The sequence below is a fragment of the Octopus sinensis genome, linkage group LG3 (assembly GCF_006345805.1).
Source record: "Octopus sinensis linkage group LG3, ASM634580v1, whole genome shotgun sequence".
Taxonomy (NCBI): domain Eukaryota; kingdom Metazoa; phylum Mollusca; class Cephalopoda; order Octopoda; family Octopodidae; genus Octopus; species Octopus sinensis.
This window is the reverse complement of record NC_042999.1, coordinates 141390240-141417474: the sequence shown is the minus strand read 5'-3', so window position 1 is coordinate 141417474 and position 27235 is coordinate 141390240. Positions and strand designations below refer to the sequence as shown.

Here is a 27235-nt window from a genome sequence, read left to right as displayed (position 1 = left end):
ACAAATTATATCACTGTTATAACAATGTCATATTTTTATATATGCTGTATCTCTCCTGCCACCTTCCTTACAGATGAAAGAGAAACCATGCTGGAATGGACTTAGATGTGAAAAGCTTCAGTTTCATTGGTTTTCACTAACCAATAAAACCAGACAGAGTAATACATATGAAATCTGAAATATTATTTTAATTCTACACTTTCATCATCATCGCTTTTATTTTCCATTGATTAACTTGATTGACAAATTTCTCTGAGGTATAACCATTCACATGCTACATGCTTCACCTGGTTGTTAATCGTTTGAAATTAAAATTCATTTTTACTTAATTCATCATCCTGCACTTTTCACTGTGACAACACTTCATTAAATACTATAAGTTGACACTATTGATGTTATTCTCCCTGCCACTCACCCGGGTCTCAACAGAAGACTCCCAGTTACTTTAATTCAAAGCTTCTGCCACATTCTTCTAAATACATCTACTTCCTCTATTTGTCTCCAAATTCTATCAACAACTTTTCAACTATATCTCTTCCTTGCTCAAGGACATAAATCTTACTTTCCTTTGAAGTCATTGTTCTCTGTGCTATTTATTAACACTTGCAACTTTTCTTAACTTGCAAACTCATCCCATACTGATGCCACTGGTACAGAAATTGAACCTTTTGCTGTCCTCAACATCAACTGGTTTCATCCTCAGTATGCATCACTGACCAACACAGACATTTCATATGTCCTTGATCTTTTTTTTTTCCATGCCTCCAAACCATCACAGTTTATTCACCTACAGGGTTGCCCAACAACTACCTTATTATACCTACCTCACATACTATGCAATGTCCTCTCCTCATAGACTTCAATTTAGATGTTTGCATTGAGGCTTTACCAGTTCTATTCTATCTTTAGCAGCATAGGTAGTTCACTACAACCCATCAGGAACAACTAAGCAGGAGAGTTAAACCATATTTCTGTCCCTTCTCTTCCCACACATAACCAAATCTCATAGCCCAAATATCCCAAGTAGTTCAGGTAAAATATGTAGCTCAAAATGTTTGGCAAAAGAAAAAACAAAAAATCACCTACACTCTAGAAGCTGGATGGGTTTTATCTAGCACAAGGACACATGCATGATCATCAAATAAAATGGCAAGATGATGATCTTGCCAGTATTGCTGAGCTAAGCAAAAGCCATTCAGTGTGTAGGGTATAGGTGATTTCCATGCTGTCTCAAGCTCTCCAGCATACAAACTGCAACCGATCTTTTTAGTCTTATGATAAAAGAATCTCTACCAATTTTGTGGAATATTTCTTGCTTCCAGATATCAACCATAATAGTGCTGTATTCCTACCAAGAATAACTTTTACAATTGCTTTCAAATCCTCACAAAACAGACCTTCTCCAACACTATCCATTTCTACTTTATCTTGCTCACCAATATATATATATATATATCATCAGTGGATCATATTCTGTCTTTGATAGGGTCTTTGTTCAGGTCACATTCAAAATGAAATGAAGCATGTGCATATAGGTGCCACCTAGTACAGTTTCAACCTTTCTGACACTTGGAAGTTACAACATAAGGAAATTCTAAGCTTTCAGCTCATCCACATGAGCAATTATCAAAAGACTTGAAACTTCATTTTTCTTTAACGAACTATATGTTAATTGTTATATATATAAATTAATAGTATGGCAGTGAGTAAGTTGGCAAGAATGGCAGCGGGCTACAGTTAATCATCCTCACTTAACATCTGTTTTCTATGCTGGCATGGGTTGGACAGTTTGACAAGAGCTGGTCAGCTGCCCAAACAACATTTGTCTGTTGTGGCTTGGTTTCCACAGTTAGATGCCCTTCCGAACACCAACCACTTTACAGTGGCTAGGTGCTTTTTATGTGGCATCACAAGTGTTTTTTTTTTCCTCGTGAGAACATGTGTGGTTCTGTGATTAAGAAATTCACTTCTTAATTATGTAGTTTTAGGTTCACTCCCACTGTGTGAAACCTTAAACAATATCTTGTTGACTTAAGCTTTGTAAGTGAAACTGGATAGACAGAGGGTCTTAATCTATTACTCAGTTTAACATCACTAACAGACCCTTGAGCACTTTCAGTGGAGGTCATTTTGTTGCAAGCATTTGGTTCAGGTCTTTAGTTTTAGGATAACTTGATGCATTGATATACTATTCCCTCCTGAAATAACCTATGACTTGTGGGCAGTGATGTTATTCCATTTTTTTACCACCCATCCTGGTGGCTCACGAAAATATTATGGACATTGCCAATCTTAGACTATGCCATAAAAATGTTCAAATCCTGACTTTCCCTTGAATTCCCCCAAAGTCGATGAAATAAAGTACCAGTAGTATACTGGAGTCAATTACTTGACTGTAGTCCTTTTGAGATAAGCCTAGTCAGAACAAATATAATAACAGTTTCCAATACAACAGCTTTGGAAAAGTTAATACTGGAAAATAAGCAATTTAAAGAAAGAGAATGTAAAAAATTATGTTGCTTTATTAACCTCTAATTATCATTTTTACAGATACTGCAAAACTAAGAGCAGAAAAACTTGATTGATTTCCAAAGTTAAGTGAGCACAAAAGATATGTTATCAGAGATAATTGTCTTAACCAATTAATAGCTGTTGTCATCATAGTATGCACTAAGTTATTTAACTGTCAGTAAATTCTGCTGGCCTCTTTTCAACAAATGCTGTCATTCCTTCTTTTCGATCATTCTGGAAAATAAGTAAAGTAAAAATTTAATTAGGATAAATTAATTGCAATGAACAACACATAATAGTAACTACCTCACTTACTCTCTCATCCTCTCCTCAAAGTTCTAAATCTACATGTAATGTACAACATTCTTCTAAGAAACTTCCACCCTATAAGTTTCTTAGCCTCCATTTGACACCTGTAACAGAGTATGTTATTAGTGCTGTTGTACTGCTGAAGACCAGGACCTAAGACTGCAGTTAATGTTGATAACTGCAGGAAAAATAAGGGTTAGGACAGAATTCCAAAGGGATGATTGATATTCTGAGAACTAAGAACAAGTTGTTGATGGAGGGGTGAAGACTGAATATGGCATTATCAAGGAGAAAAGAAATGAGGAGAGACTTTGGTGGGCCTAAATAAAGAGGGGCAAAAGAGATGCTGTAAAGATGCATCAAATTGATAGACCAAGTTATGAAAGTAACAGAAAGCAATGTAGCACACTGATTGAGAAAAGAATTTGCTTAGTTGAGACAAAATTCAGATTTATGTCTGGATGGGATACCAGTGATAACCTCTTACTAGTGAGACAATTCTATGATAGGTTCTGTAGTCTGGAGATTCTAAAAAAATATCTAGGTGAAGAAAAATAGCTTTTGAAAACCATGTATTGAGATGTCACCATCAAGGCAAGAGTTAGAAATGATATCTGTGAAGAATTTTGCTGGTAGTGTCCACAGTTCAGTTCTCAGTTCCTTCTTGTATGTTATAGTTGTCCAGACCATAACAAAGGAGTCTAAAACTAGGAACTCATGTATGGTAATGAGTTGGTACTTGTGGCTGAATCTTTTCAAGAATTAGTGGAAATTCCAAATTTGGAAGCAATGCTTAGAATCCAGAGGCTGCAAAGTAAACCTAGCAGAGACAAAAGTTTTAGTTAGCAGGAAAGCAGAACTCAGGAATATCATAGATGAGCTGATGACACTATGTAGTAGATGTATAGGAATGGTGAGTAATAGGAGCACTCATGAAGTAAATTATTTTAAATGTAAGAAGACTCCTGCAAAGTAGTTGATAGCTTCCATTACCTAGGTGGTCTAATTAGTGGCGTGGAGTCAGATACCATAGCAGTAAGAGTAAGAATAGATTGTATGATACTTCTGTATGAATGCATGGTGGGTGTATGAAATAAGAACATAAAAGAGCTGAAAAAAGAAAAGACTGGATATAAGATGAATCAGATGTGGTATGCAAGAGAGAAGGTACAGGTACAGTGTATTTGATCTGTATAAATAGAAAAGGAAACAGGAAAATATGGCAAGAAGTGGCAAAGGCTGATTTCACAAGGCTGAACTTTACAAAAGAGATGGCAGGACTGCAACAAATGGTGAGACACTGTGCTCCTGAAAAATACTCACACAACCCATGCAATCATAGAAAAATGGACATATAATGATAATGTTCAAAAATTTAAAATATATGCTTTTTAAAGCTTAGTCAGGAGATGGAACAGTGTGTTTAATCTCTGCAGGCCCTTTGTGAGCAAGATTTGATATGGTTGATGTTCAGTTTCAACATATCTTAGTTGATGTCTGCAGGGAAAATGTGGAGAGGAAAGAAAATTCCAAAGAGAAGGATTAGCTGTAAAGCACTTCACATTTTTTTTTTACTAACACCATTTGTTTCAGATTTTCAACAATTTACAATAATTGCATTCCTGATGGCAAGTGACAAATGAGTTGTCTGGAACTCAGTGCAGAATTACCATCATCATCATTCATTGTCATTTTAATGTCGGCTTTTCCATGCTCACATGGGTTGGAAAGAAGTTGTGGAGGCAGACTTTTTATTGCTGGATACCCTTCTTGTCACCACCCCTCACCGGTTTTCAAGCAAGATAATATTTCCCCATGACCAGACATGTCTCAAAAGATTGGAAACAAAGAATATCACTTGCATTACAGTGATATTGACAATTATCATGCAATGTCATGGCAAGAAAACAGTAGCACACACACACACAGGGCTTCTTTTCAGTTTCTGCCTACTTAATCCACTCACAAGACTTTGGTTGCTCTGGAGCTATAGTAGACATTTGGCCAAGGTGCCATCCAGTAGGATTGAATCTGAAACCATGTGAATGGAAGGCAAACTTGTACATATCATATCAGATTAATGAACTTACAGTAGCAAAAGTGCTGTGAAATATCCTCTTCTCAAAGTGACAACCTTCTTGGAGAGTCATCTCAAATGCTGAAACAGATTAAAAAATACAGAAGATGAATAAATAAGCATAAATTATATGGTGATGGTAGAGATAGAGATAGTGATACAGATTATTGTTGGGGTTTAACCCAGGTCAAGTTTAAATGGGCAGCAGACAGAAGATTAAAGGTGTTCTTGCTGTAACCATTCTATCTTTATTTTAATATTACATTATCCATTGTCTTTCCATTTTCAAGACAGCAGGGAGATATGAGGTTATAGTAGTTGTAGTAGTGGTAGTAATAATAATAGTGATGGTGACAAGAATGATGATGATGGTTACAGTATTGATGTTAATATGGCGGTTATGATAGAGGTGTAAGTAGAGTTGATAGTAATGATGGGACTAAAGTTAATGTTGGAAGTTTAAGAAGAATGGTTTGATAATGAAAATAGATAAGATGGTAGTTATGATTGTATTGAAGGTGAAAATAGCAAGCATGGTAGTATATATTAGTATTGAGGAAGTAATAAATATAGAAACTATAGTAATGGTTATGAAGATCATGACGACAATGCTGGCAGTGGTTCTAGTAGTGGAAACCACTCTTTTCACTGATATTGAGCAACTTTGATTAACTGTGCTTGGATAGACAATTGAGTATCCAATTGTCTATCCAAGGAAGTATCTAACTGAGCATATGGGAACTACCCACATGACAAGTATCCGAAATGTCCTAGTTTTGACTACGACTAAACTGTTGACTGTGTTAAGAGCACTATGATATTTAGGGCATGTTGTATTTGTTTCATAGCAAGAGACCACATAACTTAGCAATGAAAAACAAGCAAGTTAGAGAATGATTTACATGTACTGTTTTTCTGGATCACTTAGCAATTAATAAGTAGCAGAAAGTGAGAAAAAAAAAACACCAACAGATATTTTGTTAGCCTACAGAGTCAAGATTAACTTCCTGTGAGAATTGACTGGAAAGAGATGAATATCACCAGTTAACTTGCTCTAGGTACACTATATGAATGCCAAGTCTTCAGTAATGTTTCTATGATCTAACAGATTTTGAGACCCACTTATTCATATGTAATTAAAGGCTCTAATAGTGGAAATGACAAGGATGGTAAGATTGATTCTATGCACAACAACTTTAACTCTTACACTGTAGGTCTTAAGGAACAATTGATACTGCACCATTTTGGTGCTTATGTGTGTTTTGTGTTTGTCTGAATCACAGGGAAAAAATAGTGATTTTAACATGTTATGATATCTATCCCTGCAAGATAAAATTCACAAATGTAATTTTAGTCAATGCATAGCTCCTTATAGATCTAAGTGTATTAATTTTTGTGCATGGTATACATGTGCAGGCAGTACATTATGATGTAAAAAGAATATGTATATTTCTTAAGTTTCATAAGACATTTAGGAACTAGTACATAACTCTTTCACAGTATGAAGCAGATGAAATAAATTTACCCTTGATATATTGCCAGTTGTTCTTAAGGCAAAATCTGCACATGATCTGATATTATTCCAAACAAGTAAATGAACTGAGGTTTACAATGAATCAGAACCCAAGGTCTGCCAGTTGGTTGTTCAATACAATATCCACTCAGCCATTTCATTTCTCTTGTACTCTGGCTAAAATATTAAGTTAAATTAAATTAAACTAGAAAACTCACCTGCATTGACAGCTTCTTTGCACATCATTGTTATCAATTTAGAATTACTGGCAATTGTCTCGGCTGTTTTCAATGTTGCTGACATCAGTTCATCTGCTGGGACCACTTTACTTACCAGACCTGAAAACAACAACACATTAATATCATCATCAACATTAGTTTTACATCAATATATTTTTTTTCTTGCAGTGATACTTTGCACAAATTTGCAATACTGCAGCTTTCCATGTATATTGACTGCTGACACATGTTATGGAGCTGTAGTTAGTGTTGCTATTATTTAGTTCTAATTAAGCATTCATATAATGCAAGTTGTAACCATCCCATCTTATTCAAATAGTGTATCCCGAACAACATTATCAAATGTCTGCTTCTCTTTATATGATGGAAGAGTAAAATTTGAGTGATTTAGCTGCTGTTTTCAGCACCTCAAACAGTGATTTAAAGGGCTCATTGGCACATACACTGCTGTCTCCAAGTGGTGGATAGAAAATCAATCTGAAGAGGTGACTTTTACTATAATACATGCAGCATAGAATGGTTTTGTTTGTGCTGTCATAAGACATTCTTGTTTCTTACTGATTTGACCTTGAGAAATGAGCTGTGCCTAGCCCTTAAAAGAACTTTGAGACTGGTGAGATTGATATGGCTAATATTTCTTCCACTTGAACAGCTATAAGTCATTGGCTTAATGCATATCTATTGTAATTTGTCCTATTGGAGTAATTCCTGTTCCTCCAGATTATATAATGGCTTTAAATAATCTCCAATATTCCAATATTCAATGCCATATTTTATCAAATTTCTTGTTTTAAAAATGTAATTAAACCTTGTACCACCAACTCTCTTAGTGATTTCAACTATTGGTCTGCAATCACCTTGGGGCATCATCTTCAAGGGGTTTTATCCAATCATGTTGACCCTAGTTTTTATTTCAGTCTAGTACTTATTGATCTTTATTTACTGAATGGCAAAGTTACCATTTGATGCAAAAGGATGCAATTTAATGTATTGTTTTACACACACACACACACACACACACAAAACAAAAAAACACTAACACATATATGCAATGGGATTCAACAGTTTCCACTTACTAAATTTCACTAACATGACATAGGTCAACTTGGAGCTACAAATGAAGGCAATTGCCCAAGGTACTGTACAATGGGTAAACATCTTATCCCAATAACTATATGACAGTATAAATAAATGTATAGAGGGGTTTTTTTGTTTGTGTTTTTCTATATGCCAAAATAAGAAGACATTACAAGTGTCAACTATCTTAACTTGTAAGAGATCATTAAACATTATACAAAAAGAAACATTTTCCCCAAACTATAACAAAAATATTGTTGGCATACCTGACTTTTCTGCTTCAGCTGCTGTTATTCTATTTCCTGTAAGAACTATTTCCATAGCTTTGGACTTTCCAACAGCTCGAGTAAGGCGCTGTGTACCACCAGCTCCTATTTAAAAAAGACATGAAAATTATACAATCAGTTTTTCCTTTTCTTTGCCTTGTTTTTTACTTTAAATTACAATAAAATATATTATATCTTTAAAAAGTCATAACTGTGACAGAAATATCAACAAAATATACAGATGGGTGCAGATATATGGATGTGTGTGCATGTATAACAATGTGCCTGACTGTTGTTATTTTAGTTTCAATATTTTTGTAAATATGGTTGGCTGTCTGATATAAAAAACAAATTTTATAGCTTAGCCAGAGAAGGAAGGGCTCTTAAAACTGACCAAGGAAAGAGAGGAAGAAACATTGAGAGTCACACAATGTAGGAAACAGCATCAATATATTGATCTAGTTCAAATGCTTGTAACAGAGCAAACTTCACAAAACACACCATATGGTCAGTTGGGTGTGTTAAACTGGGTTATGGATTATGTGTAGCATCCAATAACAGGTAAAGTTCATCTGATGTGCTTCTACATAATTTCTATATACCCAACTTCACTCAGAAGCCTTGGGGCAAACAAGGCTAATCTAAATGAAAGTCCAAAATGACATACAGTGGGATTGAACTAAGAACCTGGAAATAACAAGACCATCTGCCTGCCTTGTTGATATATGAGTCACAGTAATTTGTGAAGACAAAGAGATAGTGGTGATGATGCTGATGGTGATGATAATCTTTTGACATCTTACTGGCATAATTGTCAAGATGACTTATAGGATGGTTCTTGGTATTTTGTTCTAACATTTGGCACTCAAAATTCATATACCCTCCAAAGTCAACTTTGCCTTTCATCTTTTGGGGTTAATAAAAAAATATCAATCCAGAGCAAGTGAATCATTGAAACTGTAAGAACATCAAACTGAATGCCTTCTGATATTTGTTCCACTTCTTTGCATTCTGAATTCAAATCCTGCTGTGGCTTACTTTGGTAGGCTTAATCCATAAGGAGCTTAACACCACCCACTGGCCTCTTGGGTGCTTTTAGCAGACTATTGCAAACATTCCGATAAGGTCTCCAGTTTAAGAATATCCTGTCAAGCCAAGTGAAAATCACTAATCTAGGAGGCCTTTTGAAGGGCCATGTACATTACCTTCTCTCCTGATTTAAAAGATAAAAATAATTGTGGTGTGTATGATGATATTAGTAATTTTTCTTACAATATATAAATCTTGTATTAAAGAGAGGAAGCAGAGAAGGAAGAGAAACAAAGGAAAGAGAATTACCTGGGATTGTGCCAAGAAGGATCTCTGGTTGGCCAAATTGGGCCTTCTCTGAAGCATAAATGATATCACACATCATTGCAATTTCACAGCCTCCACCTAACTGGAAAAAATATTTCACAAAATGAAGAAAAATTTCATTTACTTTAAAACAACAAATATAACAAACATGAATAATTGTAATATATTTGGTTTTGTTTAAAGTCATGGATAAAAATTTAGTTTTACGTTTTTCTTTTCTTTTGTTTGTTTTATTCACTATTTGATATTTTAAACTAATTAAAGTGAGTTGCCCTTACCATAAAACAAAAATTGCAATTGAAACATCAAAATGTGCTAAAAATTTAAAATTCTCATCCAAAATGTCTAAACCCTAGTAGAATCTACAGAAAAAAGAAATCTATATTTGTACTACTCAAGAATACAATTCACAACACCCAACAAGTTCAGCATGATAAAATCAAATCTCCAATATGTTCATCCTTGTTTTCCTAGTGGTTGAGAAGATACTATAGCAATTGGGAACATGGGCCACTTCAGGAGATGTCCTAACAAAATTCTTGAAAATCATTTTGACATTTCTACATTGATTCATGTTAAAAACCTACATGGCAACCCAATCTAACAAAAGAACATTTTAAGAACTTTGTATGGCTCTGTAGCCTTCAAACTAGGAAATCAATTGAAAATATGATTACATTAAAAAATATATATGTTGAGATACATGCATGAGAATTTGTTAATGAATTTGAGAATCTCATAGCAATAGAAATGGTTGGATCTCCATGAGATTCTGTAGCTGCTGTTATTATAAATACTTTGATAAATGCTTTCATTTATCAGTCAGTAGAAGTCAGAACTTTTAGTGAATTAAAACTTGCCGAATTTTAACACTATAAATATTTTAAAAAAACTTTGAAAAATGATTGTGATTGATAAAATTGAGTCCTATTTTCCTCCTTTGCAAATTCATTCATTAATAATTGTTTTCAATATTTAACTGATGAAAATAATCATTTAAAGACTACATAGCCATCATAAAGTTGCGAATTATACAAACCAATTTTAAGAATGAAAGTAAGGAAAAGCAGCAGTAAACATTTATTTGCTGAAGTAACCCATCATCATTTTATGTCTGCTTTTCTATGAATTTGTGAAAAAGATGGAAGCAGTGAAGAAATGTTCTAATAACAAACTCAAAATGTGCACCACTTGATGAATATTCCATTTCTAATTATATCTAAATTTCATTCTAAAATGCAGAGAAATAGCTAAAAGGCTTACAGCATAACCATTAACAGCAGCAATTATAGGCTTCTTCAACTTGGTGATAAGATCCCAGTGACCAAGAAAATTAGAGCCAACAACATTAGCATATTGCTGGTCTTTCATTTCTTTGATATCAGCTCCAGCTTGAAAGTGGAAGAAAAAAAGAAAAGGAATTCAACCAAAGTTTAGTCAATTTTTTACAAAAAGTGACATAATTTTATTATTTTGTTTGGTAGTTGTCTTTATATTCTAGGTTCAAATTCAGTCAAGATCAACTTTGCCTTTCATCCTTTCAATGAAATAAGTACCAATTAAACACTGGAGGTCAATGTAATCGACTAACCACCAGCCTCAAATTTCAGGCTTTGTGCCTATAGTAGAAAGGATTATTTTTTTAGTACATATATGGAAGTATAGCAGTGTAGTGGATTTGAATCCACTAAGATTCACATCCACTACACAGCACCAAGACAACAGGATTATGAGTGACGAGTGAATCAAGAACATCTGAATGGAAGTGGTATGAGACCAATTAACCTCAAAGAGCAGTGACCACTGTAATGGTGGTAGAAAAGTAAAGAGAAATGAAACAGAGAAAGATTGGAGTATGCTAACAAGTGTCTTCATGTCATTCAGCACCATCCTAGATACAGATGTAGTACCCTATTATGAGTTTCATCTGAGCTTCCAAAGAGGATTAGTACTTGTGAGTTAAAGCATGCAAGCATTTTCTGTTTCTGAAGTTGAAGCCCAGTTTTTGTCAGGTTGTCTTAGCGGTATTTAAATTCACTAAAGCTAATCAGTTGATTACAAGATGGTTAATGGAATATATCTAATGAATGCCTCTGTCCCACAGTGTTAAATATACTTTCTCTTCACCAATTCTTTATCTTTTCTTTTTATGTTGTCTTTATTTTAGTCATTAAACTGCAGCCATGTTGGGGCACTGCCTTTAAAGAATTTTAGTTAAACAAATCAACCCCAGTACATATTTTTATTATTAAACCTGGTACTTATTCTATCAATCTCTTCTATTGAACTGCTTAGTTAGAGACAAACACACCAACATCGATTGTCAGACAGTAGTGGGGGACAAATACAAACACACACACACACACACACATATATATAAACACTGCCTTATTTCAATTTCCATCTACTAAATCCACTAACAAGGTTTTGATCAACCTCAAGCTACAGTAAAAGACAATTGCCCAAGGTGCCACACTGAAACTAACCTGGAACTATGTGGTTGTGAAGCAAATTTGTCACCATCCAGCTACATATTTTATACCGTAATTTTTTTAATCCTTCTAATGTTTCAAGCCTATGTAGGTTAGCAGTGCAAAGCTGACAATCTTGCAATACCTCCAGGCATAGTAAATTACATTTTGAGGTTACATGACACTTCAGTTAAAGAAAGTAAAAAAACTGTCTTATTTACAGCATATTAAATGAATCATGGGAACATGGCAAAAAATGTAATAAAAATAGTTCAATATACTTTGTCAAGTTCATATAATTGTTGAAATGGAGTTGGACTGAAAACATCTGGAGTGGTTGAGAAGATACTATAGCAAGTGGGAACTTGGGCCACATCAGGAGATGTCCTAACAAAATTCTTGACATTTCTACATTGATTCATGTTAAAAACCTACATGGCAACCCAATCTAACAAAAGAACATTTTATGAACTTTGTATGGCTATGTCACCTTCAAACTAGAAAACCAATTGAAAATATGATTGCATTAAAAATATATATATATATATATATATATATATATATATATATTGAGATATATGCATGAGGTAGATAAAAATGCTGACCGGATTCTGAGAGGTCAGAAAAGAAATAGAGAACAAGAATAAAAAAACGATAAAGCAACAAACAGCATATATTTTATGAAAATTGATGACTGAGTATTCATTGCTGAAAGTTATGGAAAGAAAAGGGGAAGTTTTTACTTTGCAGTGAGAGAGCAATTGCTAATTTGACAGACTGAAATCAATCCTTACAAAATATAACAGAGAAAGACCATGATAACTTACCTGCAAATGCTTTTCCAGTACCAGTTAGAATTACGCACCCAATAGTAGGGTCAGCTTCAAATTCATCAATCACTTGGTTCAATTCTTTAAACAAGCCATTACATAAGGCATTCAATGATTTGGGTCTATTTAACGTAATGACACCAACATTATTTTTTGCACCCATTTTTTCAACTTTCACATATTCCAGGTCTGTACCTGTTGAGAACAATAGATAGATAGTTATAAATATAATTTTCTGAAAGTCCAGTGCATAGTTCTGATTTCATGGCATCTAAAAAATGAAAGACATTTCTTCTGGCATAGGAGACCATTCTAATACATGCATGAGGTGGACAGAAATGCTGACCGGTCACAAAAGAAATAGAGAACAACAATAAAAAAATGATAAAGCAATAAACAACGTATATTTGATAGGAACTTTCTAGTACAATCTGGTCCTATTCTCAGGAGTCAGCTAATTAAGGTATGTATAAATGAATTACCAACAGAAGATTGAAATCAAAATCCATGAGCTAGTTATCAATTTTGCTTTTATATGCCATGACTTGCTTTCTTCTTCTTCTTCTTATTATTATTATTAAGGCAGCGAGCTGGCAGAAGCTTTACCACACTGGGCAAAATGCTTAGCAGCATTTCATCCATCTTTACATTCTGAGTTCAAATTCCATTCATGGTCAACTTTGCCTTTCATCCTTTCAGGGCCAATAAAATGAGTACTTGGATTGGTGTAATTGGCTTAACCCTTCTCCTGAAATTGATGGCCTTAGGTCAAAGTTTGAAATTATTATTATTGAGAGAGAGTGCATTGTATGCCATCAAAGTGACACTGGGGTAAAATATACAAAGCCCAGTATAGCTGTCATGACTACCCATCTGATAAGAGTACACAAGGCACATGCATCACAACCACATGTACACAACATGGTGATCTCATATCAAGATAAACAATGCATGACCTTGCAGGTGGGGCCCAGTTAGAATTTTCATCAGGTTGAGCAACCCATCCAACTCAAAATGTCCCTGAATAAGGGTTGTTTAAGGATGATGTTGGATGAAACACCCATGTTTCCAGAGGTGAATTATTCAAACCCCAAAGGATTCCTCTCGACACATGGCTATGATGCTCCCCCACTACTTCTGCTCATGATCAGACATGCACATATCTCTAAGGGACATACTAAACTAGTTAAGGTCAAACAAGTTACAGGCAGATTTGTGGTACTGAGCAGAATATTTGCTGTAGCTCATCTTTTATACCAAAACAAAACAATGTAGAGGATAACACTTCCATTCAGCTAAGCTCAGAAGCCATGAGAGCCACTGCCTTATACTGCATCAGGGCATTCGGCGGCGGCATCATCATCGTTGTCATCATTATTATAAGGATTAAGGCAGCAAGCTAGCAGAATCATTAGCATACCAGGCAAAATGCTTAGCAGCATTTTGTCTGACCTTATATTCTGAGTTCAAATTTCACGAGGGTTAACTTTGTCTTTCATCCTTTTGGGGTTGATAAAATAAGTACCAGTTGAGGACTGAAATTAATGTAATCAACTCACATCACCCATCTGCCCCAACTTGCTGGCTTTGTGTCAAAATTTGAAACTATCATTATAAGACTTGAACTTTAATGTATTTATGACTCAGTCAAAATATTTCAGTCTTTTGATCAATAGTGTTCTCACATATTATAGATCAGTTATGACTATATATATTGACCGAAATGATAAACATGACCAGAATATTCACGTCATGAAACACAAATGATTGGCTGAATCAGCAGAAAATGACAAAAGAATTATTCAGTAATATCTCAAACAATACCAATATTTGAATTACTTTCGCAGAAAAACTCAATTTGTTTAGTAATTGTGAGTTTTTGACTTACAAGGTAAAGAGAGTTGATATTTGATACCATCAGAATGGAACATTTTTAAAAATATATCATGCATTTATTAACCGTAGCAGAGTTATAGGATTCACTCAAAGAGGGAACTGGAAGCAGTTGACTATAATTGCTCAAAGGAAGAGTTTCTGTTTGATTTAAATTGGATAGCTAGATAGCTGAGTGGATTATCTATTGAATTAACTGTAAGTGAGGATTTCAAATTCACTGTGAGTATTCAATAATGTAACTGGCTAAAACATTTTATCACTATAACTATTTTTTAGACACTGTGTCATCTAGCTATCTAATTTAAATCCAACATAGATTCTTCCATTGAGCAGTTATAGTGTATCAAGGACTAACTTTATTGATGTGTACTTCTTTTTTTAAAACAATGTGATTTGAATGATATTTGACAGCTTCTTAATTAGCTTTCAATATACATACATATATACACACACACACACACACATACTTTCAGTTAAATGGACACTTTACATTACCTTGTAATTGATTATAATGTGGACTGATATCCGAGTCCTTATGAGGAGCTGGGATAGCCACATGATTCTCTGAATAACAATCTTACACTTCTTGTTTATATATATATTATGTATAATGGTGTACCATGGAAATTGAAACAGGAGATTGTGAGTTTGCTTTCCCTAATGATATAGCTTATAATGGGAAAATTTTCTCCCTTACTTAAACCAGATTTTGAATTTCAGCATCATTCAGTAAATAAAGTTTACTGTTATTTCATACAACAGTTTATTCACTGAATGATGTTGCAGCTCAATATCAGGTTTAAATAAAGGAAAGCCCATCATAAGCTATGTTATCAAAGGAAAATACAATCACAACACAAATGAAGTAGAATAATCTTCAGATTTCTGTTTTGTTTTAACATTGGAAATTTTGGTAGTGCAAAAACGAAAAATTAAATTTCACCATCCCCTTCACATACACCAAATGAATTTTTTTTTTATCTGCTATGTCTGAAGAAAGAAGCGGAAGGATTCCTCAGGGAACCACTACACTAGACCAGTGAGATTGATGCTACTAATGTTCCTCATGAACCTTTGTAAGTCAACACATGCTGGAAACTTCAGAGAGCTGATATTCTGGGAAATAAGGACTGGGTGTTGTGATTAGTGTGGAGCCTGGAAGGGTTGGACACAACAAAAGTAATGAGGAGATAATAGGATGGGAATGCCTGAATGGATGTGGCAGGGACCCCATCAGCAACAAGGAGCAGAGACCATTGTGGTAGTGCCAAAAAAGGTTGAGAGATGACAGTGCATCTGTGGGTTACATTGAAGTGTATCTGCAAGTAATTATATGCAATCAGATGAGTGGCCCTTTTGTAGGTGTGTTCTGAGATGTCTGAGTACAGCAGCAGCACCATCCCAGACACTAAATAATACTCCATTGTAGGCATATCAGAGCTTTATAGAGTTTCAATAATTGTTAGGATGATGAAGTATCTCCTGGCCCAGGAGAGAAGGGGTGGTTGTTGTGCTATAATCCAACTGTGTTAAAGATGTGCTTTCACCAAAATAAATTCTCAGTAAAAGCAAGACCCAATAATTGGAGTGAGTTATGAGGGTTCTAGTTGAATGCTGCTGATGATTAAGAGGGGATGAGGTGCAAAAATGCTTTTCTTCATGTGAAGTATCATTTATTTTTTCTTGCTGCTGAAAGAGCCAGTGTGGGTTTGTCATGTGCTGACTAGGTTGCAAGTGTTGTATAATGCATAAAATTATCTTTTGCCGTTTGGATAGTTGATTTGCAGATGTTGCATTGTTGGATAAACACAACCCAATTTTTGGTGGTGAGTGAGTTTCACCAAACACTGCAGGCCATGCTTTTTGTTTAAACAGATTCAGCATAACCCTGAGTCATCCACTAAGAGGACAAATTTTTTTACTGGATTTTTGTTATGTACAGGATCTGGAAGGATATGCAAATTACTCACTTAACTGTTTCTAAGGAGTCATGAGTGAAACACATATGCTACCAGAGTTAGTTGGATTAAAACTAACAGCTCTCAGTTGGTTGACATAAATACTATAAATGTAGAGCATAGAAAAAGTTGTGTGGTATGTTGGTATGCGTTGAATAGTTGCAATGAGGCAAAGGTCAGATAATTGATAAGCACAGAGACAGTTATGATTTGGTACAAATTAAATTTGGGTATCTGAGTATCAATCCTGGATATGTGTAGGGGATGAAACAAGTTGGTGGAGATAATCAAAAATTGAAAAAGTCATGGTTTCTGCTTTGCCAGCATCAATGTAGGGTGAGTGAAAGAACCACAAGGAATTAAGAATGTTGACATAATTGAAAATAATGACTTCAGAGAGGGGTGAAGAAAGATACATGTCCTCAATGTAGGAAGAGATATGATCAATAAGTGCAGGTAGTTCAAGGAAGACAGAGAGTGATAGAGGACACAGATGTATTTGAGAGAGTGAAGAAGAATTAGAGCCAGAGTAAATGGAAGTCATAATCATTGATATCCAGAAATGAGTGACAGGAAGAGTAGAATCTTTCTGGGGTGGAAAGTGAATAAACAGTGCAGCTTAGATGACAAGGGCTGGAGATATGACGTAAAGGATTTGTCTCCTGAAACAGGAATACGATGTGTGGTCTGTGTCTAAGAGAGGATGAGTGGGATCTAGTTTGGAATGAGGTCCATAGATATTGTAGAAGAGGGGAGGAAATTGTTCAGTGTTTATTGCTGGTTTTTGGTATTTTGGGGAGAAGAGAATAGGGTAGAAGTGCATTGGAAGGTCATAGCAGTCTCCAGCAAGATGCCAGGATCAAATGCTTGCAACAGAATAAACTCTACTAAAAACATCCAGGGCCAGATGGTGGTGTCTAACTGGGTAACATTGTGTGCTTATCATCACAAAAAGTGTGGAAAGAGACATGTAGGGGATTGAAAGACTTTTTTTTAAATGTAGTATTAGTAGTAGTAGTAGTGGTAACAGCAATAACAGTAGTATTATAACATGTAGAGATCACATGCAGACAAGTTTAGTATCACCAATTTGTCATATTTATTTTTAGCCAATCAGAAAACTATGAGAACTTTTTTTATTTTTGTTTTTAGCAGGTATAGGGTCTACTTAAACAGAACACATGACCACTTCATCATCATCATCATCATCATCACATGTATGACTTTTGCCAATGAGAAACTAGTAGTCTGTTGAATAGATTTTGGGCTATATTAAGCAAATAAAAGTCTATTCAGTACCTTTTCTCACAACAGCAGCTATGGCCAAGTTGCTTTGTTCTTTCTCTTTCTTGGCTGACAGTCAGCTTCTTGTTTTATCATTGACACAATAATTTCTACAGGTTAAAATATATGTACATTTATCTGATTTTTTTCTTTTTCTCATAGCCATATATTTATTTGCTTACATATATTTGTCTCTAACAACACAAGTTAGTCCATCAGTATGAACATTTTTTGCATACATTAATCTACAGACTTAGTAAAAAACGAAAATAACTATGCACATTCTTGCATACACATTTATGAAAACTGGCTGTGAATATTGCAAATCAAAATTCACTTCTTTTTTACTGCAGTATTCCGTAATATCATAATCATATCCAAATCCTTCCTTACTGAAGTGTTTTCTCAAATCTCATGCTGTATAATTATTTTTATATCATTCTACCAACAGGATCAAATTTTTTTCCTTTTGGCAATTAGTAATAAAGAAAAAAACTATATACAGCCAATTACTGTTAATTTCCTTCAAATGCTTCAAGAAAATATTATTTCTTTCACCTAAGCATGTGACTGGCTGTGAGTGCACACCACTGACAATACCTAACAAGGCAGAAATGCATCTGACATTCTCATTAGTTGCTGTTGGGACGATTTTTATCTCACTCTGATATATATCGTGCTTTTAAATACAGCACATCATAACAGATGTTGGACAAATACTGCAATAAATTTGTCCTCTAGTGATGTATTTACATTAAATATATAGATGACTATTTTAATATAATACTGCTATAGCATATGGCTGATTTTTTTTTCTTACTTGTAATTCCCCCAAAACCCAAGTGATGGGTTTTGGGGGAATTACAATCGTGTCATATTTATCTTACAAATTTATCCCTACGTCACTTAGCGGTTCGGCAAAAGAGACCGATAGAATAAGTACTGGGCTTACAAAGAATAAGTCCCGGGGTCGATTTGCTCGACTAAAGGCGGTGCTCCAGCATGGCCGCAGTCAAATGACTGAAACAAGTAAAAGATAAAAGAAGAAAGATACCTAAACATGGATGCTCTATTAGAACAAACTATACTGCAGTAGTTATCATGAGAAAAACTCTCATATTGGCTTTTTGGTGGAAAATGCACTCTTGTTTATATTGCCAGTGGGGAGATAAAACCCTGCCACCTCCAGTGCTAATACCATTGTTCTGAATTGTTTACATTTAGTGACTACTTATTTTTCAACTAAAGATATAGTATTGAGGGTTGCTACTGCTAAAGCTCAGTTTACTAATGGAGAAATTAGTAATGAGCGGATCCAGTTCTGTAAAGAACAACATCTAAGACAAAGAAAAACTCAATTTATGACACTTTTGAAAACTATTGTCAAGAAAACTTGCCAGCAATGTGAATTTGTTTACATCCACTGCCACCACGTGTAAAGTGAATAGCATGCAGACAACATGTGAAATACATAATGTTGTATTTGAAACATTTTATTCTTTGTCATATGTGTAGACATGGTCGTATGGTAATGTAGTTTGCTTCACAACTACAGTGTTTTAGGTTCAATCCCACTGTGTTACACCATAAGTGAATACTACTAAATTTGATTGTTCATTTGTAGGGTAGGTATGAGAAGCCAGATCTAGCTGGTTTGAACATAAAACAGGTAGAATATTTGGGCTAGCTATGACCATTTTAAACACTGAAGGCAGCATAAAAGAAATGTGCTAATGGCTATATATTTTATGATAATGAGCTTATTATGTTCAATGCTTGAGTGCACAACTCGTTGGAAAAGGGTACAAGAGGTGGGGGCGAAAAGCAGCATGCATAATACACAAGAAAGAAAAGTGCCACAGAGAAAAGAGTGCACATACAAAAATTTCAGGAAACATGCCTAACAGTTAACCAGAATGGATAATTTTATTCCAGGTTTCAACAATTCTGTGCTTGAAAAATGGTTTTTAAAAATCATAGATGCTATATTTTTTTTTATTAGCATCTCCACAGGTGGTAGAGTTATTGAATTCAAAAGGGTGACCAAAATTGTAGTTAAAAGGACAGTGAATAATCTTGAGAGCTTTTGCCAAGTCAGTTTCTAGATGCTGAAACTTTAGTGCGTCCAATACATACAGAGTGACACGTGTATCTGGCGAAGTTTTGAATGAAGGACCTCCACGTTTTTTTACTGTTAAAAGATACGAATTTGTCATTATGAACAACTTGAACTTTCTTAAGTCAAAAGTGTGTAATGTTAAGTGGTGGTACTATGTCTACCAACCAAAATAGGAGGTAAGTTTTCACAATCACATACTTTAGCTTATCACTCAAATATACACACATATAAAAAAAATAGGACAGAAAGAAAAATAAGTTATGTAAAAACATCCTTATCAAGGTTAGCTCTAAATGCTGACCTGGAGCTAACAAGCATCACACGCTGCTTTGAATAATTAATTTAAATAAAAAGCTAAAAGCTAGCCAAAATCAGTTACACTAAAATAATATAAACAAGACACTCAGAGAGCGCAAACCTCCACCAAAGCAACACCAACATCCTTAATTTTTTATTCCCCACAAGGGGCAAACATAGAGGGGACAAAAACAGAGAAAAGAAAAAAAAAACCAAGAATGTATGAGTATAATGAAATGAAGCTACTTGGCCCCACCTTCGAGCAGCTTCATTTATACCTTTCTTCCTTTGAACCTTGTTCCTTTGAGTATGTCAATTTTATGTTCCTCTATAAGGTCCATACAATCTACACACTCTGGCAAATCATTTCTGTCAATGTTCACCCTCCAGCAAGTGTACCCATATTTGAATTTTTCTACTTTTGCTTTTTGTTCTTCGGACAACAAGCATACATGCCACCCCTCTATATTATCATACTCATCCATATTTACAATCAGGTCTTTCAACGACGTTACTTCCACACCCAGTCATAACTTCGGGTAAAATGGATATATATTGATTTTTTTTTTCGGAATCCCACGTTTTTGGTTATGGAGGATCCGATTCTGAAAAAAAAATTTTCAAAATTTCAATTCTCCCTACGCTCTACCCCGCCCTTCACTTTTCACTTTTTCCGGAATTTTTTTTTGCGAAATACGTAGAAAAATACGAAGATTACGATTCTGAAAAAAATTTGTAAAATTTCAATTTTTCAACAAGAAAAAAAAAATACCCTCAAGCCTTCAAGCAGGCTATCCACATGCTAGAAATAACAGCCAAATTTCACAAAACAGCGATAACATAATGAAATTTTGAAAAACTTTTTTTTCAAAATCGAATCCTCCATAACCAAAAACGTGGGATTCCGTAAAAAAAAAATCAATATATATATCCATTTTACCCGAATTTATGACGGAAAAATCGGATCTTGTGAATTTTCCGAGATAATTGTGTGAGTTGCACCAGTATTGAAATTTCTTAACACCTGTTACACAAAAAGACACGATATCACAGGTCTGCTCTGTCAAGGCTGCCCTGTTAACTCTTCACTGTCATAAGTTTCTCAGATCCTATGTTTTATACTCTAAGTTGCCATATATGTGTAGTGTCGCACGACAACGACGATGTACTGGTGAAAAGAAAAATTCTCATAATAGAAATTTCCAACATGTTGATTAAGTTAAACGTTCCGAAGTACATTTGTAAGTACTGCAAAGAACATAGAAGACATCACCATTCTTACTTGGAGTTCTTTATGTTTAATTCGTAATAACAAATTAATTCCCTTCGTTATTCGAAAGTGCCGGTACATGTTTACACGCGAAAACTAGATAAAATGAAGTATATAAAAAAAAACAAAATAAAAGAATCCTCGGACAAGATTGCATAAGACGTGAAAAAACTGATTTCTTTTCTTTTTTCTTTTGTCCCAATATCACTGAAACTTCTTAACAGCGTGCCCTTCATAGGGAAACGTGTATTCGGCAACAATTAATTTTCAATAGCTTGGTTCACTTCGTTAGAAATAGGTACCAGATAATCGACAAAAGAAAAATAACTTTGAAAGCGGTATCCTTGCATGTTCGCAGTCTAGTAATAGAAACAGAAATCAGTAAAATGGGAAAGCAAAGACAGCAAACTGAAGGTGAGTGTAGCAGGAAATTTGAAGAACTGACGAGTGATAGTTACTTTACAGTTCTGAGTTCAAACTTACTCCTGCATTTTGGGGCAGCAACTGAAAACAATTCTAAAGTATTTTCCATTGAGTACTCTATAAGATGGTGATTGAACAGCTCTCAGTCCAATGGGTTATGAGGCATTAACGATTTCTAACATAGACACAAGTCCACATAAGTGGGAGGAAACAGTCGATTAAACTCACTCCTCGACTGATGCTTCTTTTATTGACCTTACCGAGATTCGAACTAGAAATATAACTGAATACTACAAGGCATCGTCGTTCTACGGCTTTTGCCAATTATCACACTTGTTTGTCTTCAAATATTGATTATAGACACTCCATTTCTCTAAAGGTAGGCAAATTTCATAGAGTTAGGCAAATTGGGTCATGAATATACATAACACAGAACTGAAGTATTTTTAATAGAAATTCTTAAATTTTTATGACTTTCTCATCATTTTATTATAAGACATGGTAGCAAATCAATTTTCCACCATACTCTTTTACTTGTTTCAGTCATGACTGCGGTCATGCTGGAGTACCGCCTTTAGTCGTGCAAATCGACCCCAGGACTTATTCTTTGTAAGCCAAGTACTTATTTTATCGGTCTCTTTTGCAGAACCGCTAAGTTACGGGGACGTAAACACACCAGCATCGGTTGTCAAACGATGTTGGGGTGGAGGGACAAGCACACACACACACGTATATATACATATATATATATACGACGGGCTTCTTTCAATTATTGAGTACGGTTAATACAGATTATAAAACATGTTACAATATTATATATATATATACACACACACACACCTATGTACCTATATATATATAGTTTTATAGTTGGAATATTCGGAAAATACGAAGCAAGTTAAAGTGACCTTTGAACTACAAAAACAAAAATGTAAGGAATATTTTAGTTCGTAATTTACCTGATGAGAAAAATCGTGATAGGGGAAGAACTGTGTTTTGCAGAAGTAATGAGCCATTATATCTATTGTTATTCCTAATTATATGCCGGATCGCATTAAGTCCCCGCAAAGCCATGATCACCTTGAATGAAAAGATCAATTCCGAACTGCAATTAACCGAAGTTCTATTGCGTTACACGGTGCGTGTAAGCGAATTATATATATCAAGTGCGATAACTCTGAATGCTGTTATTAACCAGGAAGGATAATTCGATTTTTCGGGCGAATACAATATTGAACGAAAATTGTTTACATGTCTGTTAAATATGAATGCAAATAATATATATTAAAAATGTATGAAGTAAACGACCGGTTATCCCATTTTGATTCTCTTACCGGAGAATCGGTTGAGTCCATCATCTCAACACTAGCTCTAACTCTAATCGACTAGACCTATCATAAAAGATATTTTAACTGTGGCTCTTGTCGTTTTAGAGACACCGTAGATTTACCTTATTGGCGGACCTGGCGGTCCCACCACCCTAAACCGACCTTTCCGATTTTTTTACTCCACCGGATTCTTGTTTTCGATGACGGAGATTCCGAATATGCAAAAAACCACGTTTTCGAAATTTTTAAAGAGTAAAAGTAATTAGTAGAATATAGACAGGAGAATAATGTTCACAACTCATCTTTTTCCACCAAAAAATAGAATTGGAATGACAGGTACCACCAACAAAATCTATGTTCTCAACAATATGACTATCTTTCTGGCTGGTTTTGGATAGTTATAAAAACAAGAACTCCATAAGCCAAAATCATTTAGTGAGAATCAAGTCTGGCTGACCAGCTGAACAAAACGATGTCTCTGAAGGAAAGGGCACAAAAGGACAATGAAGCAGTTTCATCCCACCATTCTCACTTTCACAAACTCACTTCCTTTTCTCTGTACCATTACCATCTCTCTCTCTATATATACTACTATGATATCGTGTACACACATATACAGGCCTAATTTAACTTTCTTTACCTCACATGCTTTACAAACTGTGTTACACTATTACATTAACCTACCTATCATGGTATGGTATATATTAAAGTAAGAGCAAATAAATATTTCTTTACAACTTCAATCACTGTTCTTTTTCCATCTTGCACACTGGCAACCAATTCCTGAACAACAAGCGTTACACACACACATACACACATGTATATTTATATATATATATATATATATATATATGTATATATATGTATGTATATATATGTATTCATATATATGTATATATTTATATATATGTATATATATTTTGTATTTAAATATGTATATATATGTGTGTGTATATATATATGTATATATATATACCTTTGGAGGTATGCTGTGCGTGAGAAAACCCGGCAAGACCAGTGAGAACAGTCAAAATCAAGATCAAACCAAATTGAGGTCGATCAACATCAGGGCCCCCGTGCAGGTGACACGTAAAAGTACCATCCGTTCGTAGCCGTTCGCCAGCCCTGTCTGGCCCCCGTGTAGGTGGCACGTAAAAGCACCATCTGTTCGTGTTCGTTGCCAGCCTGGCCTGGCCCCCGTGCCGGTGACACGTAAAAGTACCATCCGTTTGTGGCCGTTTGCCAGCTCTGTCTGGCCCCCGTGCCAGTGACACGTAAAAGCACCATCCATTCGTGGCCGTTTGCCAGCTCTGTCTGGCCCCCGTGCCGGTGACACGTAAAAGCACCATCCGTTCGTGGCCGTTTGCCAGCCCTGTCTGGCCCCCATGTCGGTGACATGTAAAAGCACCATCCGTTCGTGTCCGTTGCCAGCCTCGCCTGGCCCCCGTGCCGGTGACACGTAAAAGCACCATCCGTTCGTGGCCGTTTGCCAGCCCTGTCTGGCCCCCATGTCGGTGGCATGTAAAAGCACCATCCGTTCGTGCCCGTTGCCAGCCTCGCCTGGCCCCCGTGCCGGTGACACGTAAAAGCACCATCCGTTTCGTGTCCGTTTGCCAGCTCTGTCTGGCCCCCGTGTTGGTGGCACGTAAAAGCACCATCCGTTCGTGTCCGTTGCCAGCCTCGCCTGGCCCCGTGCCGGTGACACGTAAAAGCACCATCCGTTCGTGGCCGTTTGCCAGCTCTGTCTGGCACCTGTGCAGGTGGCAGGTAAAAAGCACCCACTACACTCACGGAGTGGTTGGCGTTAGGAAGGGCATCCAGCCGTAGAAACACTGCCAGATCTGACTGGGCCTGATGAAGCCTTCCAGCTTCACAGACCCCAGTTGAACCGTCCACCCATGCTAGCATGGAGAACGGACGCTAAATGATGATGATGATGATGATGATGATATATATTTATATATATATATGTGTATATATATATATATGTATATATATATATATGTATAAGGTTAATCCAAACGGGAAAACAGAAAAAACAACAACACATGGAACAATTACAGTATTATTATTATTAGGCGCTCAGGAAAATGGAAGAAGGAGGGTATGACGTTTCGAGCGGAGCTCTTCGTCGGAAACATAGGAGAAAGAAAGATCCCGAGACGGGAGGACAGAGGGAAAAAAATATATATATATATGTATATATATATATATATATATATATATATATATACCGGAGTAAACACATAAATGTGAAACAAGGTGGAAAAAAGAGTACTCAAATACCAGTGGTAGAGTAATATGCTTTATTTAAAGCAGCAGAAAATTCAACAAAATCTGTTACTCTGAGTTTCTCGTTGCCGTTCATCAGACAGTTTTTGCTAGCAAAAACTGTCTGATGAACGGCAACGAGAAACTCAGAGTAACAGATTTTGTTGAATTTTCTGCTGCTTTAAATAAAGTATATATAATATATATATATTATATATATATATATATATATATATAAAATCTATTCTGTCTGTCTGTCTTCTTGGATCTCGGGCATCCTCCATCCGATTGTGCTCAAATTTGATATGTAGATACCAACGGTATCAAGGCATGTATAAGTCTTGAAAAAATTACAAAAATCGATTCCAGGTGAGAATGTGATTGATAAACCATTTTTGTCCTGCTTTTCTTCTATCAACCTGTACATAACTGCACCTTCCATTTTTTGTTGTTTTTGTACTGCTTAAAGGCATGTTTCTTTCCTGCCAAGCTTACTGTTTAAACCATGTTTGTGTTCTCCCAGTCAACAGCCTTATCATTAGCGGTACTTTAAACTCTTCAGTTGCATATTTGTGTGAATAAAATCGTTTTTCTTAGAAATAGCAAAAAATCTGTCTTTATTTCTTCTTTTGCTGATGTCTCAAATTTAGGTTAAATCAGTGTTTCTCAAAGGGACGGTCGGACAAGTTGTTTTGAGAAAATTTGGTTTTAATGTTTGACAACTCAGCACCATCCATTGGACAGGGGGTGTTTTGCTCGTGTATATATATATATATATCATCATCATTTAACGTCCATTTTCCTTGCTAGCATAGGTTGAATGTTTCGACCGGGGTCTGGGAAGCCAGGAGGTTGCACCAGGCTCCAGTCTGATCTGGCAGTGTTTCTACAGCTGGATGACCTTCCTAACACCAACCACTCCGTGAGTGTAGTGGGTGCTTTTTACGTGTCACCGGCACAGGGGCCAGAGGAGGCTGGCAATGGCCACGATCGGTTGGTGCTTTTTATGTGCCACCGGTACGGAAGCCAGTCAAGGTGGGACTGGCATCGGCCACGTTCGGATGATGCTTGTTACGTGCCACCAGCACAGGTATCACAACTACAATTCCATTTAATTTTTATTTTGATGTACTTGACTCAATAGGTCTCCTCAAGCACAGCATGTCGCCCCACCGCAGGCCCTCCTGCAATCCAAGGTACTTTGAATGGGTTGGGGCTGGTTGTGTGAAGCTGGTGTAGGATACAGCCATAAACTCACTTTATTTGTAGGGTCTTTGCAGTCACAGCATATCTCCAGAGGTCTCAGTCTTTCGTCATTGCCTCTCTGAGGCCCAGCATTCGAAGGTCATGCTTGACCACCTCATCCCATGTCTTCTTGGGTCTACCTCTACCCCGGATTCCTTCAACTGTTTGGGAGTGGCACTTTTTCACACATCTCCCCTCATCCATCCGTAGTACATGACCATACCAGCGCAAACGTCTCTCTTGCATGCCACATCTAATGCTTCTTATATCCAACATTTCTCTCAGGGCGCTTACACTCTGTTGTGTATGCACACGGACATTACACATCTAGCGGATCATACTAGCTTCATTTCTTTTGAGCCTACACATGTCCTCTGCAGTCGCAGCCCATGTTTCACTGCTGTGAAGCATGGCAGTTCGCACACATGCGTCGTACAATTACCTTTCACTCTGAGCAAGGAGCCCTTTGTCACCAGTAGGGGTAGAAGCTTTTTA

General features: G+C 35.9%; 1 protein-coding gene and 1 long non-coding RNA gene across 3 annotated transcripts in view; one reads left to right on the top strand and one right to left on the bottom strand.

The window, feature by feature from the left end:
* The window catches only part of LOC118762608, a 29672-nt gene extending 26946 nt beyond the window's left edge, over positions 1 to 2726 (top strand). Inside the window, exons 2-3 of the long non-coding RNA XR_004998363.1 lie at positions 1936 to 1940; positions 2612 to 2726. This is a non-coding gene — a long non-coding RNA (uncharacterized LOC118762608). The remainder of the gene's footprint in view (positions 1 to 1935; positions 1941 to 2611) is intronic.
* Positions 2505 to 23062, bottom strand: LOC115209316 (enoyl-CoA hydratase, mitochondrial). 2 transcript variants are annotated; one of them, XM_036501433.1, is made up of 8 exons: positions 22856 to 23062; positions 12647 to 12847; positions 10612 to 10739; positions 9331 to 9430; positions 7993 to 8097; positions 6629 to 6748; positions 4911 to 4978; positions 2505 to 2745 (listed from the first exon to the last, which is right to left on the bottom strand). In XM_036501433.1, the coding sequence occupies exons 1-8, from the start codon at positions 22968 to 22970 to the stop codon at positions 2680 to 2682; spliced, it is 903 nt and encodes a 300-aa protein (XP_036357326.1). In that variant the 5' UTR covers positions 22971 to 23062; the 3' UTR covers positions 2505 to 2679. The 2 variants fall into 2 exon arrangements, with proteins under 2 accessions (XP_036357326.1, XP_029633519.1); XM_029777659.2 differs by having other exon boundaries at positions 12647 to 12844.
* Positions 23063 to 27235: the final 4173 nt, after the last annotated feature.

Coding starts and splice junctions, on each gene's coding strand:
- LOC115209316 (XM_036501433.1), bottom strand. CDS start 22,970: ATGGCTTTGCGGGGACTTAATGCGATCCGGCATATAATTAGGAATAAC. Junction 9,431..10,611: donor CTGCTGTTAATGGTTATGCT/GTAAGCCTTTTA, acceptor TATTTTTTCCAG/TTAGGTGGAGGCTGTGAAAT. Junction 8,098..9,330: donor CCTTCTTGGCACAATCCCAG/GTAATTCTCTTT, acceptor TTTTTTAAATAG/GAGCTGGTGGTACACAGCGC.